At 44.0% G+C, this 17,483-nt stretch overlaps 1 protein-coding gene across 5 annotated transcripts; it reads right to left on the bottom strand.

The window, feature by feature from the left end:
• Nucleotides 1-284: 284 nt before the first annotated feature.
• Nucleotides 285-16,680, bottom strand: LOC118083084 (heme-binding protein 1). 5 transcript variants are annotated; one of them, XM_060273052.1, is made up of 6 exons: nt 12,668-13,502; nt 11,952-12,431; nt 9,872-9,957; nt 5,190-5,331; nt 4,865-5,048; nt 2,695-4,493 (listed from the first exon to the last, which is right to left on the bottom strand). In XM_060273052.1, the coding sequence occupies exons 2-6, from the start codon at nt 12,244-12,246 to the stop codon at nt 4,319-4,321; spliced, it is 882 nt and encodes a 293-aa protein (XP_060129035.1). In that variant the 5' UTR covers nt 12,247-12,431; nt 12,668-13,502; the 3' UTR covers nt 2,695-4,318. The 5 variants fall into 5 exon arrangements, with proteins under 5 accessions (XP_034967048.1, XP_060129036.1, XP_060129034.1 ...); XM_035111157.2 differs by lacking the exon at nt 12,668-13,502 and adding an exon at nt 16,573-16,680 and having other exon boundaries at nt 285-4,493; nt 4,865-5,331; nt 11,952-12,115; XM_060273053.1 differs by having other exon boundaries at nt 285-4,493; nt 4,865-5,331; nt 11,952-12,115; nt 13,021-16,566.
• Nucleotides 16,681-17,483: the final 803 nt, after the last annotated feature.

Raw genomic sequence — 17,483 nt, forward strand, 5'->3', positions numbered from 1 at the left:
AGATGAGTAAGACAGCAGACTAAAGGAGGAGAAATGTTAGTGGTCTGGAGTTGGAGAGATGGAAGTTCATATATTAATCCAATATAATCAGTGATATATTTGGACTAAAAATAAAAATTAAAAAATTCTCCCAGTAGCACCTTAGAGACCAACTAAGTTTGTCATAGGTATGAGCTTTCATGTGCATGCACACCTCTTCAAATACACATCTGATGCATGCACACGAAAGCTCATACCTATGCCAAACTTAGTTGGTCTCTAAGGTGCTACTGGAAGGAAATTTTTTTTATTTTTTGTTTGGACTACGTCAGACCAACACGGCTACGTACCTGTAACTTAATATCTGTACTACTGCAGGCTTTTATTTAACTTAAGTCAGGTTTGCACCAGCACTGCAGCTTTATTTTAAATGGTTTGATCCTGCACTGCCACTTGCTAGAAAAACCATTTGGGGAGAAGTGATGCTGCTCATTTGGGGAGAAGCGTTTTCTAGGCTACTAAACTATTGGTTTATTCCACTGAGTTGTATGGGATATCACTGTATAGTCTGTGGCCTCACCTATAGCCTCAGCTACAAACCAACACAAGACCAAAGCAAGGCCCTACATCTTTTTGGCTAGCTGCAGCATTTCCATTCTTCTGGGGCTTCTCCCAGCCTGCAGGATTTCACAGTAAGGACCGCTAAAGACCTCCAAGTCCCAGGCCCCTTTCAGGTAACTACCGTAGGATGCAGGCAGGGCTCTTTGTATTCTACAAACCTATGCAAAATGTAGAATTTGGCACTCAATACAACAGTCAGCATCCCAAGAAGCTTAGTTTTTGCCTTTACTGTATTGGGTTGAACAGGTTTCTAGTCTTGGCTGCAAAAATACATCAGAGGGGGAATTCAGCTTAGCTCTCAAGAGAATTTTCATTACCTTGAAACTTCCCAGAACCAGCAGATTATGCAAAATAGATGCACATTTGCTTTATCTGCATAACAGATTACAGAATTCACCTTTTCTTGATACAAAACTTTTGATGTTTTGTGTTTGCTTTAAATAAAACAAACCCTAGGGCTACATCATCCAGGCCCGTTGTTTTTAAAATGTGGAATCCATCCATACGATTTTTATTCAATTCTTAATACCTTAATATTGCTTCTGTCAGGTGCCTGGACTACTGATCTCCTGTTGAGTTTTATCTTCAGATATCAAGATGACAAATACATTTAATGCCTCCGCTTTTGCTGCATCATGTGTTCCTAGGCTTATAACAATTCAGTACCGTATGTGCCTCACAATGTCTTTGGTAGCTACTGTTTGGTAGCTGTCATTTCTAATGTGTTTAAAATACCTTGCTTTTTACTATTTGTGCATTTCTTTGTGTTCCTGTTAGATCTTTGATTCTTCATCATTTCAACAAAAGCCTACTGTTAGACAAGAGCAGCCTCTGGAGGAAATGATATTATGTTAAAATAACTGACTTGCCACTGCAAAAAGTGGCTTAATCTTCATGTTTGCAAACTTCTAAAACAATTATTTAAAAGGTGAGATCTTTGACAGTGCTAAGAACAAGCAATCAAATACCAACCTACAAAATTTGCTTCTTCCACACCCAGGCAACAACAGGATACTACACAAATTACTCCTGAGTATTACCACTGCTGCACAGTATTGAAGTTAGCTCTGCTGAGGTGATGAAATAATGAACCTGGATAACCATTCACTCTTTTCTTCATCTACTCACTCCAATTAACTTAAAAATTTATGCTTCCAATGTCAAGGTTAAAGGTAAAGGGACCCCTGACCATTAGGTCCAGTCATGACCGACTATGGGGTTGCAGCGCTCATCTCGCGTTATTGGCCGAGGGAGCCAGCGTACAGCTTCCAGGTCATGCGGCCAGCATGACAAATCCGCTTATGGCGAACCAGAGCAGCACATGGAAACGCCGTTTACCTTCCCACTGTAGTGGTACCTATTTATCTACTTGCATTTTGACGTGCTTTCGAACTGCTAGGTTTGCAGAAGCTGGGGCCGAGCAATGGGAGCTCACCCCGTCACGGGGATTTGAACCGCCGACCTTCTGATCAGCAAGCCCTAGGCTCTGTGGTTTAACCCACAGCACTAGCAAGGCAATGCACACCTTTCACTGCTGAAAAAAGAAAAAATGCATTTACAGACGTGCAGCTGAGTGGGAATTTATATTGGTAAGTGGCTATTATATACTGGCCACAGAACATAGCTAACAGAAGCATGTCATCTTATTAAATTTTCCTTGAACGTTTCCGAGCACAGTTCAAAGTGTTGGTGCTGACCTTTAAAGCCCTAAATGGCCTCGGTCCAGTATACCTGAAGGAGCGTCTCCACCCCCATCGTTCTGCCCGGACACTGAGGTCCAGCACTGAGGGCCTTCTGGTGGTTCCCTTGTTGCGAGAAGCCGAGTTGCAGGGAACCAGGCAGAGGGCCTTCTCGGTAGTGGCGCCCGCCCTGTGGAACGCCCTCCCATCAGATGTCAAAGAAAAAAACAGCTACCAGATTTTTAGAAGACATCTGAAGGCAGCCCTGTTTAGGGAGGCTTTTAATGTTTAATAGTTACAGGTAGGTAGCCGTGTTGGTCTGAGTCGAAGCAAAATAAAAAAATTCCTTCAGTAGCACCTTAAAGACCAACTAAGTTTATATTTTGGTATGAGCTTTCGTGTGCATGCACACTTCTTCAGATACACTCAGATACACTTCTTCAGATACACTCTGTGTATCTGAAGAAGTGTGCATGCACACGAAAGCTCATACCAAAATATAAACTTAGTTGGTCTTTAAGGTGCTACTGAAGGAATGTTTAATAGATTATTTTATTTCATTTTTCTGTTGTAAGCCGTCCAGAGTGGCTGGGGAAACCCAGCCAGATGGGCGGGGTATAAATTTATTATTATTATTATTATTATTATTATTATTATTATTATTATTATTATTATTGAAGAGGGAAAGACTTTCCATTTCTCATGGTCAGATCTGATCTGTAATGCAGATGTATTGCATGTCACATGGGTACTCTCTGGGTGTCAGGCTTCTGTTTTGTATCTGGATCTTCCATCTGAGTGGTGACCCCCACCGGTTACTGGAGTCGAATGTTACAAAAGTCAGTAAAAATGCGATACACAGAGAGGGTTGGGCTAGATTTTATTTCAGGTTTACTTTGTGCTACCAGCCTTCTTTGGCAGAGGACAGCAGCATTCATGAGTGTGATACCAACCAGTCAATGCACAACGCAACACACAGCGACAAAAAATGCTGCCAGTGACAACACGTACTATGTGGCCTGCTCAGCTCGCACCAAGCCTGCCTGATTGAGAAACTGGTTCATAGGCAGGAGGTAGCCAATGGGTGGCATTTATCTCTTTATGTGCTCTTGGGAAAACAGGAGGACTTACAGGCCAGAGATCTCTGCTTCTCAGATCTCCCTTTGAGCCTTAGCCCTTTGGCGGGGATTTCCCATTTGCTCTTGGACAGGTTTTCACATTATTCCAGTCAGGGAAGTCTAAAGCTACCCCATCCCAAACATGTGGGAATGGCTCTTCTGCTGTTGGATAACAAAGCTGACTAGCAGCTTCTCATGCGCATGGCGAAAAGGGATACTCCAAGGCATCAGAAGTAAAATCCTCCTTCCACAAGTAACTTAGTCATAACCTGTCCCCCAGTACATCCGCATTTGCCAGTTACGGACACAGCTGTAGGCAGTGGTGTTTCAACCTGCTCTCCGGATTCGTTTCAGGATTGATACCTAACCCTTGGAATGTGAGCTGTGGGTCGCACAACAGCTGCAATCCCCAGTACAATCCCCAAGGAGGGGGAAGGGCCATGGCTCTGTCGTAGCACAACTGCTTTGCATTCAGAAGGTCCCAGGTTCAATCCCTGGCATCTCCAGGCGGGACCGGGAATGTTCCCTACCTGAACACCTGAGGAGCCACTGCCGGTCAGCAATTACAATACTGAACTAGATGGACCAATGAACTGACTCAGCATAAGGCAGCTTCCTGTGCTCCTAATGCACCTTCATCCAAATGTGGCATGGTTGCACTCAGGGCCCACTGAAGCAGACACCCCTTGTTCCTTCCAATGCCAACTCCACCATCACCAACACCACAGCACCCCCTGCAGGAGTAGCATGGAAACCACCTCGGGGAGATCTGTAACTCCTTGGTTTGCGCAGGGGGGAAGGAGCACTTCATCTTATTCTACAGTGAGTCAGGATGTGCATTCCTCTCCTTCAAAACTGCCATCTAAACCGGATCCAGTCACGGAGGGTGGATTGTAATATTGCCGGGGATTCAAGGTGCTTTCAGTCTGCTCGCCGGATAAACCAGATCTCATTGCGGCGGTTAGGGACGCCAGGGTTCTGGTATGCAGCCACCAAGTAGGTTTCGCGAAGCACATTTTCTGTGGAGCCCAGCAACTCCCAGAGAAGGTGAATCTCCCGTAGGATTGTTTCTTCTGTAGTGGTCCCATAAAACACCCTTTACACAAGGTGAACAACAAAACAATTGCCCATAAAGATCTAGTGCTGTAACTGTTTCTCTGCTCACCCATCCCTCTATCCTTCATTATACAGGGCTCCTAATCTTGGAGGCTGGGGGAATTGGAGAGAGCCAGCTTTCTTTCCCGTCTGCATTATAGGATCTCAGAACATCTGTTCTCACTTAGCCACTTTCTTCCCTGCCATGCATTCCCTTTCTCCCAGCTAGGATAAGAACGCTTCCTTCCTTCCTTCCTTCCTTCCTTCCTTCCTTCCTTCCTTCCTTCCTTCCTTCCTTCCTTCCTTCCTTCCTCTATTTAGAGACCTGTGGCACATGAAACATATTCCTAGAATGCATGAGTCAGAGCCCACCTGGAGATAACCCGAAGTGGTGCTCTCTCTTGTATCTGGATGTCGGGGTCCAAGGGGAGAGGGGGGTTAGGTTGAAATTCTTCAGGGAGGTAATAGGCAGTCATGACTTCTTGAAGCAATTCCGTGCCTTCCTTGTTCAGGTGGATCTCGTTGAGCACTGGCACTGTCATCCCCAAATGGCGGCCTAGATAAAAACACACATAAAGACACCAGAGAGTGAAAGAGGAGGATCTGCAGAAACCCAACTCTGGCCTTTCCAGGTCCAGCGGGTTTAGCTGCTGCAGGCTTCCATGTCCCTGCCACGATGACGCTTGCTTCCACATACCTAGGGAGTTCTCCTTGCAGATGTACCGTATTAGTTTCATGAAACCCATAGAGATGCTTTGCTCATATTTAGGTTCTCCTCTGGTAATGCATGCCCATTTCCCAGCTGGGTACTGTCGTTCCTCGTACGCTAGCTCCTCACACTGAACCAAGAAGGAAAAAGAGTTAGTGAGAGCTAGGCACTCAAACAACACAGGGTGGGAATTACGTACTGAAAAAGCTTTGGCACTAGAGGAAAGGGAAGAGGAACTCCCAGTCCATCCTGTGCAAATGAAGTGTTGCATCTCCACTGCCAAATATTAACTAAATTTATATTCCGCTTTCCCTCCAAAAAGCTCAAGGCAGCATACATTGTTCTCCCCACTTTCCGTTTAGACTAACAACCACCCTGTGAGCTAGGTTAGGCTCAAAGTGAGGTTATTGGCAGAGTGGGACTTTGAACCAGGTCTCCCCAGCTTTAGTTCAATATTCTGCACCACTCTGGTTCTTTGCATGGAATAGCCAAACAGAAAGGCTGATAGTGTAGGCCAGATACATCTCAATGTTGTTAAGCAAAAACTGGCATTTACAAAGAGAATAGAGATTTCTCCTTTGTGACAGGTTGTAATACCTTCCAAGTTTTTGGTGTGTTTTTTTTTAGAATCAGCTGCCTTAAAGCACACTCAACACAGCATAAGGTATTAGGATGCTTTTCATTAAATTAATCATTATTGCTTCTCTAAACCACTACAGATAATTGGGAAATTCTTCAAAATATATTTGTCAGGATAATAAACAGTTTATGTCCTATCTACAGAATATACGTTAATAAAAGGTGTCACTGTTTTAACTAATTGTTGCTGAATTAATAATAGCATTAACCTGGAGCTCCACAGCATTGAAAATTGCTTAAATAGTTATTTTGTCAGTTATCACTAGGGTAGGTTTATTATCCCAGCTGTTCCACTAAGACACAAAGCTCATCATTTTATCTTAAGAACATTGTAAAAACAGAGCTCGTAACCACAAGTATAACACAGCCCTAAAGGGTGCAATCTACCCAGGCAAACTAAACAAAAATTACTAAAGACACAAAAATGAATGATTAATGATTAATGTAAGGGTTTTTAAAAAGCAGGAGCCGGTAAATCTGTATGTTTATATTATAGGAGTCAAGTTTGCTAGCTCAAAGGAAAGTGAGAAGGGAGAAAATCCATCAATGCAGGTGGGAAAGAAAGAAAACAACAACTGTATATCCAACTCCTTTTGGTGCAGAAAAAATATAGAAAACAAAACAATGCCTTCAGCAGTCCCAGGAACTATCCTGCACATCTTTGGAGCAACAGCTCTATAGACACATTGGAATGTTTCAGAAGACAGAAGATTCAACTTTTCTAAGGCTTGCATGCAGTTTTGGGTTGGAACAGGACAGAGGGGGGATGAAGTGACTCTTCCATAAAGCATTTGCATGGAATTATTATAGCTAACCAGAAATGAAGAAGAAAACGACAAAGAAAACCCTTCAGAGACCTTACTTCAGGTAGTAAATGTAGACAGTGGCACAATTTAACATCAAAGGCTAGCAGTAGTATAATTGCATCAAAGCTGATAAATACCACTTATATGGCCCTTATTTATGGTCATACAAACTCAGTTCAGATGTAATGACAAACCATGGTTTGATGCTGGTTTGGGATCTTGGAATGAGGCAAACGTTGGTCTGTGAAATGACATGTTTTTGCATTTGGATGAAAACAGGAAAATATGGTTTGACACAAATTAGAAGCTTCTGCTTTTAATCTCACCTTGCGTATGAAGGAATGAGAGAACCCAGAGGGAACACCTACTCATTGTCATAATAATGATTATTGGTTTGTTATTACATCTGAATTGAGTAAAAATGAATATTGGAAAATACCTTATATTTGAAGGATCTAGGTTACTTGCAGGAGCTTGAGGCCACACTCCCACCTCTATGTGCCTGAAAGTCAAGCTGCACTTCAGGAAATGGATGCAGTTTTCTCACGAAAACTGAAAGATGACCTTGCTTTCTGACCTCATACAAATACAGGTCCAAAGAATCAAACAAAAGACAAGGAAGTGCTTGTAGATTGACAAATATAGACTTACTGCTCCTTCAACAACCAGGGGGAAAACAAAAACTACTTAAAAGTAATTCTCCCTCACATGATATTAAAAACAACAGAAGACACTGCAGAAGACCAGGTGGATTGAATTCAATATAGACATCTGTATTGAAGAATCCCAAGGCAGTGCATGCTTTTGTTCCTGTTAGTACTGATATGCAGAGGCTGAGCTAACGTTATGACAATAGGAAGATAATACTAGCAAGATGCCCATCACTGCAATTGGCAGTGGTGGGTGAACAAAAAAGAGGGAGTGTTTGGGAAGGGCACTATGTGAGGGGTAGGCCAGGAGTGGCTAACCTTGTTCAGCTTGAGAAACTCTCTCCAATGGCCACATGCCCAGCGCACAGGCACACACACTCACAACTCAGCAGAAGAGTAGCTGACACAGGCAGGCTGGTGCACATACATTCAGGCAGAAGCATATATTCAGCAAAAAGGTGGGCAGGTAATCAAGTACCCATATCCAAGGAACTTGCCCGAAGGCAGCAACCACCACCACGCCCATGGGCATTTTCTTCACCCACTTCTTCCCTGCAGGGGAGAGGAGATCTGCTATGGTGCTTCCTGCACTATCGTGCCAATGCCCAACAAAAAGCTACGTCTCCAACAATAATGTCACGATTTTGGGGTTGGGGGAAGTAAGCTGTATGTGAGATCCTTCTGACCCCTGAATCCAGCAAGTGTTAAAATATAAACCCTGTGTTGAGGTGATAGCCTGGTGACGGGCTGTTAAGGGAAACAAAGGAAAGGGGCTCTGCGTGAGATGGCAAGTGGGTGAGGCCCCTCCCACAGCTCCTGGTAAGTTAGCAGGACACAGCTAGAGTTTGGAGTTGAGAGTGAAGTGATGCCACCCAAAAAGAAAAGAGTGAAGTGATGCGACCTAGAGGAAAAGCAGCAAGCTGGAGAGATGAGCCAGAGCAATGCTTGAGAGCATGTTGGATTTCTGTTTGGATCCAAGGGGAGAAACAAGAGGCTTTTGCAGTGTTAATGCTGTGAACTGTGCTATCGCAGGCTCAGGCTGTATATAAGTGTAAATAAACCATGTATCATAAAGACGCCAAAGTCTCCACTGTGCCTCATTTGAAAAGGAGACATGAACCCTAGGTGAGCACCTGGAACCCTGGGAACCTGGCACACTAATTTCCTAGAGCTGGCAAAGTGCTCTGCTTGCATTCTGTTGCTCTGTGCTTTGGCTGCTCTTGAGAATGATAGTTAGAGATCTGTATCTCTTCATCAGACACTGGCTGTGCACACACTATAAAGCGCATTCAAAACACATTATTTCCCCTGTAGTTTAACCTAGTTTTCACAATTCCCAGCCACCCTTAACAAACTACCGGTGCCAAGAATTGTTTGAGGGAAAGAATGTGATTTGAATGTCCTTCAAAGGTGTAGCGTGCAAACAGCCATTGGTGCAAAACTACAGGAAGCTCCTGTTGACCTACTTATGCTAATCACTGTGCCATCACCAGCTGTGGTGCGTTCAGCAGAAATCAAGTTATTGTTCCTCTTTGCAGCCTGCCAAGGACATTACAGGCAGCTTTCAACTACATTAATAGTGCACCTGAATGCTGAAACATGCAGTCAGGAGGAGATGTTTTTGGGGTGTTTTTATAAGCCCTGATTCACAGGAAATTGCCAAAAAGTATCTGAAGGCACTTGGGGAAGAACAACAAAGGCAAACAACAACTGAAACTTTTTTAAAGGTGGAGGGTAATTTTGGGTGGTGGGGTTTTTAAGTCACCACTGATTTGCTGCCAAATTGTCAGGAGGTCCCGGTGAGCCATCCCAAAATCTGTGGTAGCCACCCCTGCTATACAGTATGACTACATCTTACACCCATTTAACTTGCACGATTTCAACCATATGCAGTTGAAGACAGGCCTGCCTGGGGTTATCCAGCTCATAAAAAGCCTTTAAACTCTCTGCCTTGCTTGGGAGGAAAGGCCTGGTCAGAGCACCAGTTCTGGGATGCTTGCTTGAGATGTTGTGGGGCCAACTGAGTGGCCATGAGAACTGGCACAAGCATCCCAGAGCCCATGCCTTGAGACTTGCCCAACAAGCAAGGCAAAGAGCTTAAAAACTCTTCCCGTGGTGGGTTACCCTGTGTGAAGGGCTTGTAGAGGATTCTCTCTCCTTCCCCATAACCCACTAGCCACGAGGGCAGGGTTGGTTCCAATGGTTTGGGTACTGTATATGTGGTTTCTCTTTATACACAGAACCTTTAGAAGCAACCCACCTGCGTAAGATTTGACCATACCATATGCACTTACTTAGGAACAAGTCAACTGAATTCAATGAGGCCTACTACTAAGTAGACAAGTATGGAATTCCAGGAAGACAGGTTTTGTACAAGTTCAAAGACGGCAAAAACTTGCATCGGAGTGCTGGGAGAGTCACAGATGCTATTCTGAAGAATGTTGGAGAGGGGAGGGACATATTACATGACTTATACGCTCTTTTCTCCACAATATAACACAAAGCTATGTCAGCCAGGTATATACACATACATTATTTTATTTATGAACAAGTCTGTATATGTGAGAGTGCTCACCTTCTCATGCTGTGATAAAGTAGCGTAGGGCACCGGCTCTCGCGTCTGGTTATGGCGCGCCATTTGCATTATTGGACCTGCCATCTCTAGCAAAACAGAGTGAAGTAGTGGGGAATTCACTTTAAGACTGAAAAATATCTTTAGAAGTTAAAAAAACAAACCCTGTAGAAACCTACATTTTTAAAACAAGCAACCCTCATTAGTATCTATAGGGTACACTATAGATCTAAACATGTAAAAAGGAGACATAACAGCATGGAGAGCCACCAGTAATCTAGCTCCCTACTTTCCAACCAGGCAAGGCCTCTCCCTCCTCCAGTTGCCACTACAGGACTATTCAAGAACCATATTCTCCTACAGGGAGGAGAGAGGTTGATTTTTTTAAAAAAATCATCTGCTTCTTGCAGCTTGTCTTGGTTGTTGTATTATATAGTTTCGATTGATGCCGGTTGTTTTAATGGTGGTATCCAATACACTTGTTCTGTTCACACAAGGTTTTTTGTTTGTACAACGGAACTCCTCCCCTTCTTCTTCCCGGACCCTCCTCAAATCATCTCCAGAAGGCTGGAGGAAAAATCCCAGAACAGATTTAAGGAGCATGTGAGGATAAAATCGGTCTGAAGGGCCCTCCAACCAGTGGTGGAGGAAGGGGGCTGCGATAGGAGCAGGCCACCCCAGGTGTCACCACTGAGGGGAGGTGACAAAATGCTGGGCGGCACTTACTGCGGGGCCTACAGCGCGCCTGAGCCACGCGTCTCTCCTGGGAGAGACAAAATGGCTTGGGCGTGTGCAGGCTCCGCCCTGCCCAAACGGTCTGCCAGCTTGCCTCCCCTCAGCTATAGGGTGGCTGAGTGGGAGGAGGCAAGCAGACTCCAGAGGCCTCGTGGTGCACCCCGCCCCTGGGTGCGCCGCCCCAGGTGCCCAAGCAGCTTCTTCCGCCACTGCCTCCAACCCTCAGGGTGTTGGGGGTGGGTGTCTGCAAGGGAGAGGAAAAGAAAACACCATTGCATGAGTGGAAGTTTGTTGCACTAGTAGAACAGCAGCACTGGAGGCAACCCACAATTTGTGTGGAGAGCCCATGTACACATACAGTCTTTTAAGGACAAGGAGAACTTTAACTTTTTAGTTTAGAGGAGAAACTGGATTTGCACAACGCTGAGTGTCTTGTGTCAATCACAGAGCCACCTGTTGCTCCTCCTTCCCAGAGTCAGGCTGTGCACAGCACTGATTGGTTCACTTGCCTGTGTCACAAAGCACCCTGCTCTCCTCTACTGCAGCACATTTCAAAATGTAAATAATTTGTTTTAAAAGCCCTTTTTTTAAAAAAAAAGCACCAAACAAAGCATTAGAGCAGATAAGCATGAAAGCTGCTTGGGACCTGTCCACACCAGAGTTTACTATGTGCTTGCAACTGTTGGCATTCCCATTTAAATTGCATAGCCCCCTAAAACACTACCAATCTCAATGGTTTTCCTCTGTAAATTTGGGTTTACCTGATATGGGGATAATCCATTAAAATGGGAGAAATTGGGCTCCAAATCACCTCACTTAGAGATGCAGGCTATTTGTTCTGCTCTTTTGGGGTGGGTGGATCAGTCATCACTTTCTGCTATTCACCTTTTCAAGGCTTTCATTTTTTTCCCCCAAGTGTGTGATGAGACTTTATAATTGCTTGGCTGCAAGTATGCCCTTACTTGGCAAAACAGAAGCAATAAATTAGAAGTTGGGAACAAACAGAAAAATGGAGTGCCTACTGGTATGAACAGGATAGACTGAAAGGGCTCCTAACATACAAATTCAAATACATGTGGCTATCATGTCTAATTCAAATGATGGTGGGAGTGGATTAACAGCTAAATAAAGCTCAAATGTGGACAAGCCCTTGGTGTGTGTGCATGCATGCTAGAGAACAAAAAATGAAATGCGGAAACAGTTTTGAACTAGACTGCTAGAGGCTGTGCATGTGAAGGCAGAAGGTCAAAGGCAAGTAGAAGCAGACCTCGCCTTGCAGATTAAAAATCTACTTCCTCCTCTCTTTGGAGGTGCAGCCTAAAATTGCAACTGGAATGCAAATTCATACCTTGGGGGAGAGACACTTGGTGAGTGCTGGCTACTGTCTCCCAATGAGAAAACAGCCTGTTCTGTTCCTCCCCATCTATTGGTTCATCCTCTTCATCAAGGACCTCATCATCCAGTTCATTCAGTTCCTCAAGTGTAATACGAGCCATAGTAACACTGTAGCTCCTGCAAAAAATGCAACAGAAAATTCTATACAGTACCTTGAGCAGTTTGAGTAATGTCATCACTGCATCTAGAGGGGAAGTGCTATAGGCACAGGATACCATTTTCTTGAGTGCTCTTAAGACATTTCCCATTGCCACAAAGGTTTGGGGCAACCTAGGGTTGTATTCAACGAAGTTGTCCTGCCCATCTTCCCACTGACATGCAAATTTATTTATTGGACAGGTTTAAAAAACGAAACACAATGGGAGCAGTGCGGGGCAAGGGGAGGGAAGTCACAAAAATATGATTTCCCATGTGTGACCAGTTTTCAGACATACTGATTTTGGAAGTAAAATAAAAAAATTCCTTCAGTAGCACCTTAAAGACCAACTAAGTTTTTATTTTGGTATGAGCTTTCGTGTGCATGCACACTTCTTCAGATGGTATCTGAAGAAGTGTGCATGCACACGAAAGCTCATACCAAAATAAAAACTTAGTTGGTCTTTAAGGTGCTACTGAAGGAATTTTTTTATTTTACTTCGATCCAGACCAACACGGCTACCTACCTGTAACCTGATTTTGGAAGTGTTTACATGCAAGTAAGTTACATATGAACTTATGCTGTCTACTCAGGAGTAATTACCATTAATTCCATGAGAATAACTCAAATATTATCAAATTGCAGCCTTTCATTCTCTTATTGAATAGAAAAAGTATTTAAGATTCAATGACCAAAGAAGCCCCCAGTATTCAATACAATATGTGAATAAATTATTTATATACTGCTGTAGTTTATCTATGTAGATGGTTTATCGTTGAAATGCCTCCCAACAAAATATTAAAAACACAACAAAACATCAACCATTACAAACTTCCCTGTAGAAGGTTGCCTTCAGATGTCTTCTAAAAGTTGTGTAGTTCCTTACTTGACATCTGATGGGAGAGCGTTCCACAGGGAAGGTGCCACTGCCGAGAAGACTCTCTGCCTAGTTCCTTGTAACTTTACTTCTCAGCGCTGGACCTCTGTGTCCGGGCTGAATAATGGGGGTGGAGATGTTCCTTCAGATGTACAGGCCAAGGCTGTATATGGCTTCACATGGAGCAATCATATGCATGTTTAGTTTGAAATGTTCTGCTGACTGCTGTTCATACTCCCAGGTAAGCAAAGGATGTTGAGGTTTTTTCACTGTGTGAGTACGTGCATCTGGTCATAGAATCATAGAATCGTAGAGTTGGAAGAGACCACAAGGGCCATCCAGTCCAACCCCCTGCCAAGCAGGAAACACCATCAAAGCATTCTTGACATATGCCTGTCAAGCCTCTGCTTAAAGACCTCCAAAGAAGGAGACTCCACCACACTCCTTGGCAGCAAATTCCACTGCCAAACAGCTCTTACTGTCAGGAAGTTCTTCCTAATGTTTAGGTGGAATCTTATTTCTTGAAGTTTGAATCCATTGCTCCGTGTCCGCTTCTCTGGAGCAGCAGAAAACAATATTTCTCCCTCCTCCATATGACATCCTTTCATATATTTGAACATGGCTATCATATCACCCCTTAACCTTCTCTTCTCCAGGCTAAACATACCCAGCTCCCTAAGCCGTTCCTCATAAGGCATCGTTTCCAGGTCTTTGACCATTTTGGTTGCCCTCTTCTGGACACGTTCCAGCTTGTCAGTATCCTTCTTGAACTGTGGTGCCCACATAACAATTAAGAGCCGACAACATGCCCAGAAAGTGATTCAGCAATCTCCAGGGCTGGATAATTTGCCTAGTGATAGATAGAGCCTTAGCAACAGCTTGGTGATTGGGTCAGTAACCCTATTAGACTAAGGGTGAATTTGTGGGTTTTTGTGGAGAGTTGGTGGTGTGTTTCTGATGTGGTTATTGTGTTGTAGAGAGATAGAGAGAAGTACTGATCTATGTACTGTTTGTTGTTTTGTTCTTGTAAATAAAGCTGTATATAGTTACACAGTACTAGTGGCAGTGAGTTCCTGTGTTCCTGAAACTTGCCTTCATCTTGCAACCAAGAAGTTTCCGCTGTGCCTGCGCTACTCTGCTGAGTTCAACTGGTATAGTTGGCTTTTAAGCCAGGTTCAGCCTTGCCGGTCTTTAACAAAGGATTGCACCCTTAATGATCCTTAATTTATTTACATGTAACGTGCAAGTAGCTTCCTAAAGTAGTATTTCATGGGTCTACTCAAGGAACAAGGCATTAATATGTATACTGTGCATAACAATTTCCCATCATTTCATGTCTATTTTACTTGTATGTAGTAAACAATGATAAAATTTTTGAAACTGCTTGGCTAGACTATTAATGCATTCAGCCATTGCCACTAGTTAATTTATGAAATGGAAAATGAGGTAGAAAAATAATTATCCGTTTTGGTTTCAAGCCAGTTTGCTAGTGGAGTTTGTATGTACAGTACAGTATGTGCTACAAACAAACATAAATGAAATATATTTATATTTTACTTGAATAACTCATCTCATATACAGTAGACGTTATCTGTCATTCACACTGGGTTGCATCAGAACGAGGTTATTTGCACTTAGGTACCATTAAAAGAATGTTAAAAGTTAGACATCTCTTAAATTCTCATTACTTCAATAGGACTCAAATACAACTACTCTGGCTCCAACCCGCTGTTAGGAATTCTTTAGCATTTATAACTGTACACTTCTCCAAATTATTTTGAAACTTCTACAGCTATTGCCACCTCATAATAAACCATATTTTAAAAACAAATTGTTACTGTGTCATCACAGATTTATTAGTATCTTGTCATCACAGCATCCTAACCAGTAACTACACCCAGTCAAAGCAAGGATCCTTGAGGAACCTCCCTTTAGAATTTACTACAGTATTATACCTATTTATTTTTAAAATTCAGATAATGACCAATAAAAGGTCACCCTTTCTCTGCTTTGACCCTTAAGATAAGGTTTTCTTCACTTTACTCTGAGCTCCTACGGTTAGGTATAGCTTCATTAGAAAAGTTATCTTGCCTAATGGTCTGTATAAAACAGTAGATCCAAGATCCACCTTTTGCCCACTTGTGTCTTGAGAGTCAGACAACAGTGCACCATTGAAAGAAATGGAGCAGAGTTACAGTATAGGAAGGTATTAGTCAGAAATACAACTGGCACCATATTTTCCCTGGTATCCATCACCTTCATCATCAATAGGAAGATTCAGGAGATGCAGCTTTCATTTGCAGTCTAGCAATGCAGTGATGGGGAAAACACCTGTTGAATTTCCAGCCATGTGGCAACTACAGGTAAAAATGGGAAGGTTTTTTTTTTTTTACTGACATGCCATCAAAAGGGCAGGCTGTTCTGTCAAGATAGGGGGACTGGAACTGGAGATGGGTGCAGGGTCACAAAGCCTGAGGTGCAAGTAGATGGGTTGTACTGATTGGGATATGGAGCATAAAAAGAAGGTGGGGGTTGGGAAGACATGCAAGAGAGCTTCTCTTGGGCAACAGCTGGAGCCTATGCAGGTGTATATGTTGGGGACAGTGTTTTCTTCTTTTAAAATATTTTTTTAAATTCATATTACGTTGAGACACTATGCAGCAAAAACCATTATACATCTAATATCCTTGCTTTGCATGCAAAACAAAAACAAAAAACCACAATCCCAAATAAAATAAGGAAAAAATAAAACCAAGAAGGAAATGACCTACAAACGGGGTGGGGTGGGGCAGAGTAACAAAAGCACTATAATACCATGAATTAAAAGCACTGTCATGTGTTTCAGAAACACATAAAAGGCCCACCTCTCAATAAATTTGTTTCCTTAGAATCATAAAATTGCATAGTTGGAAGGGACCACGAGCCTCATCTAGCCCAACCCCTTTATTTAGCATTGCGTTTATTTCCTATGTAGCTTTTTGTAGTGTGTTTTCTAGCAGATTTAAAAAACCCTGTGTTATTGCATTGCTGATTACCTTTCTTATCATTCTATTTTTTTATATCCCACCTTTCCCCCGACTCAAGGCGGCTTACAGATAGAATCTGCTAAAAAAGAAACGCGGGGGAAGAAACTAAAAAACAACCACCCCTCTCTAAAAAGCAATTGAATACGTTGAAAAAACAACGCCACGGGACTCCCGCATTCGCAATTTCCTCCACTCTGTGCACCGCACGGGACCCGTGTTTCGAACTCGGGAGCGTCTGAACAATTCAAGTAAGCCAATGAAGGAGTGAACAATAATATATGAACGAAAGAATGAGGCGAAAGAAGCCGCTCCTGAGGGGACGAAGACCGCAGGCAACTGCCACCCTCAGGAATGGCAGCCAGACGGTGGGAGGGGGAGAACCTGACCCTTAAACTCCGCCCCCGCCCAAACCGCCAATCAACTTCAGGGGAAGAAGCGCGCGCAGCTCCCAAGCCAGGAATAGAGGAGGGGGTCTCAGGCCCACTCCCCTATTGGGTAGGGGAAAGGAGAAGGAAAAGGGGGGCGAAGCCCTTACCTGTCACTTCCTGCTTTCTCCGGCCGACCCGGAAGCTATTCCTGCCCGCCGAATGAAAAAGAGGCGGGAGGCCGAGCGCTAGTCGAGTCCCTGTGTGGGGTGGGGGTGGGAGGAAGGGAAGGGCAAAGGGGCGGGGCTCCGGGTGACGTCTGCGAGGCGGCTTTTCCACCCACCTCCTCTCAACCGCACAACTTTCAAGGGGAAAGGACTTAGGGGTGGTTCTCCTCCAACCGCGATTTCCGGTTTCCATTTGCAGCGGGTGGAAGGCTTCAATGTTCGTGCGGGACAAAAGCGGCGGAATCATAGAATGGTTAGGAGACGGACCCCCAAGGGTCCTCTAGCCCAGGCACCCCCAACCTGCGGCCCTCCAGATTTTTGGCCTACAACTCCCATGATCCCTAGGTAACAGGACCAGTGGTCAGGGATGATGGGAATTGTAGTCCAAAAATCTGGGTGCCTGCTCTACTCCAACCCCCCTGCAAGAAGTTTAAATGATGGATGTGTTTTTGATTATTATTATTTTTAAGTCAGGTGCGGGAACGTACGGAAGCCGAGTCGAACCATTGGTCCGTGGGCATGTCAGTATTTTCGAAAGGCGCGGACGCGGTTAGGGCTTTCGAGCGAGGATTCCTCCCAGCCCCGCCTGGAGATGCGAGGATCGAACCAGAGACCTTCTGCACGCAACACAGTTGCTTTACTAGTGAACCACGCAGGGTTCCCAGGTGTGAGTTTCCTTTCTCCTTGCAGTTATTCGAAGTAAGCGCCGCATCTGTCTCGGAAAGCGGCGCAAATGACCTCAGTCAATGGAGGATGTTTCCCACGTGCAACTGGCACGCGTCCCGTCGGGCTCCTGTGTTTGTTTTCCACTGCTTCGGGAGGAGTAGAACATTAGGTTGAGATACAGGAAGCGA

Source organism: Zootoca vivipara, chromosome 3, assembly GCF_963506605.1.
Source record: "Zootoca vivipara chromosome 3, rZooViv1.1, whole genome shotgun sequence".
NCBI lineage: Eukaryota > Metazoa > Chordata > Lepidosauria > Squamata > Lacertidae > Zootoca > Zootoca vivipara.

Coding starts and splice junctions, on each gene's coding strand:
- LOC118083084 (XM_060273051.1), bottom strand. CDS start 12,246: ATGGGAAATGTCTTAAGAGCACTCAAGAAAATGGTATCCTGTGCCTAT. Junction 9,958..11,951: donor CCAAGTGTCTCTCCCCCAAG/GTATGAATTTGC, acceptor CTGTTTTGCTAG/AGATGGCAGGTCCAATAATG. Junction 4,494..4,864: donor CCACTTCGGGTTATCTCCAG/GTGGGCTCTGAC, acceptor CCTTGTGTAAAG/GGTGTTTTATGGGACCACTA.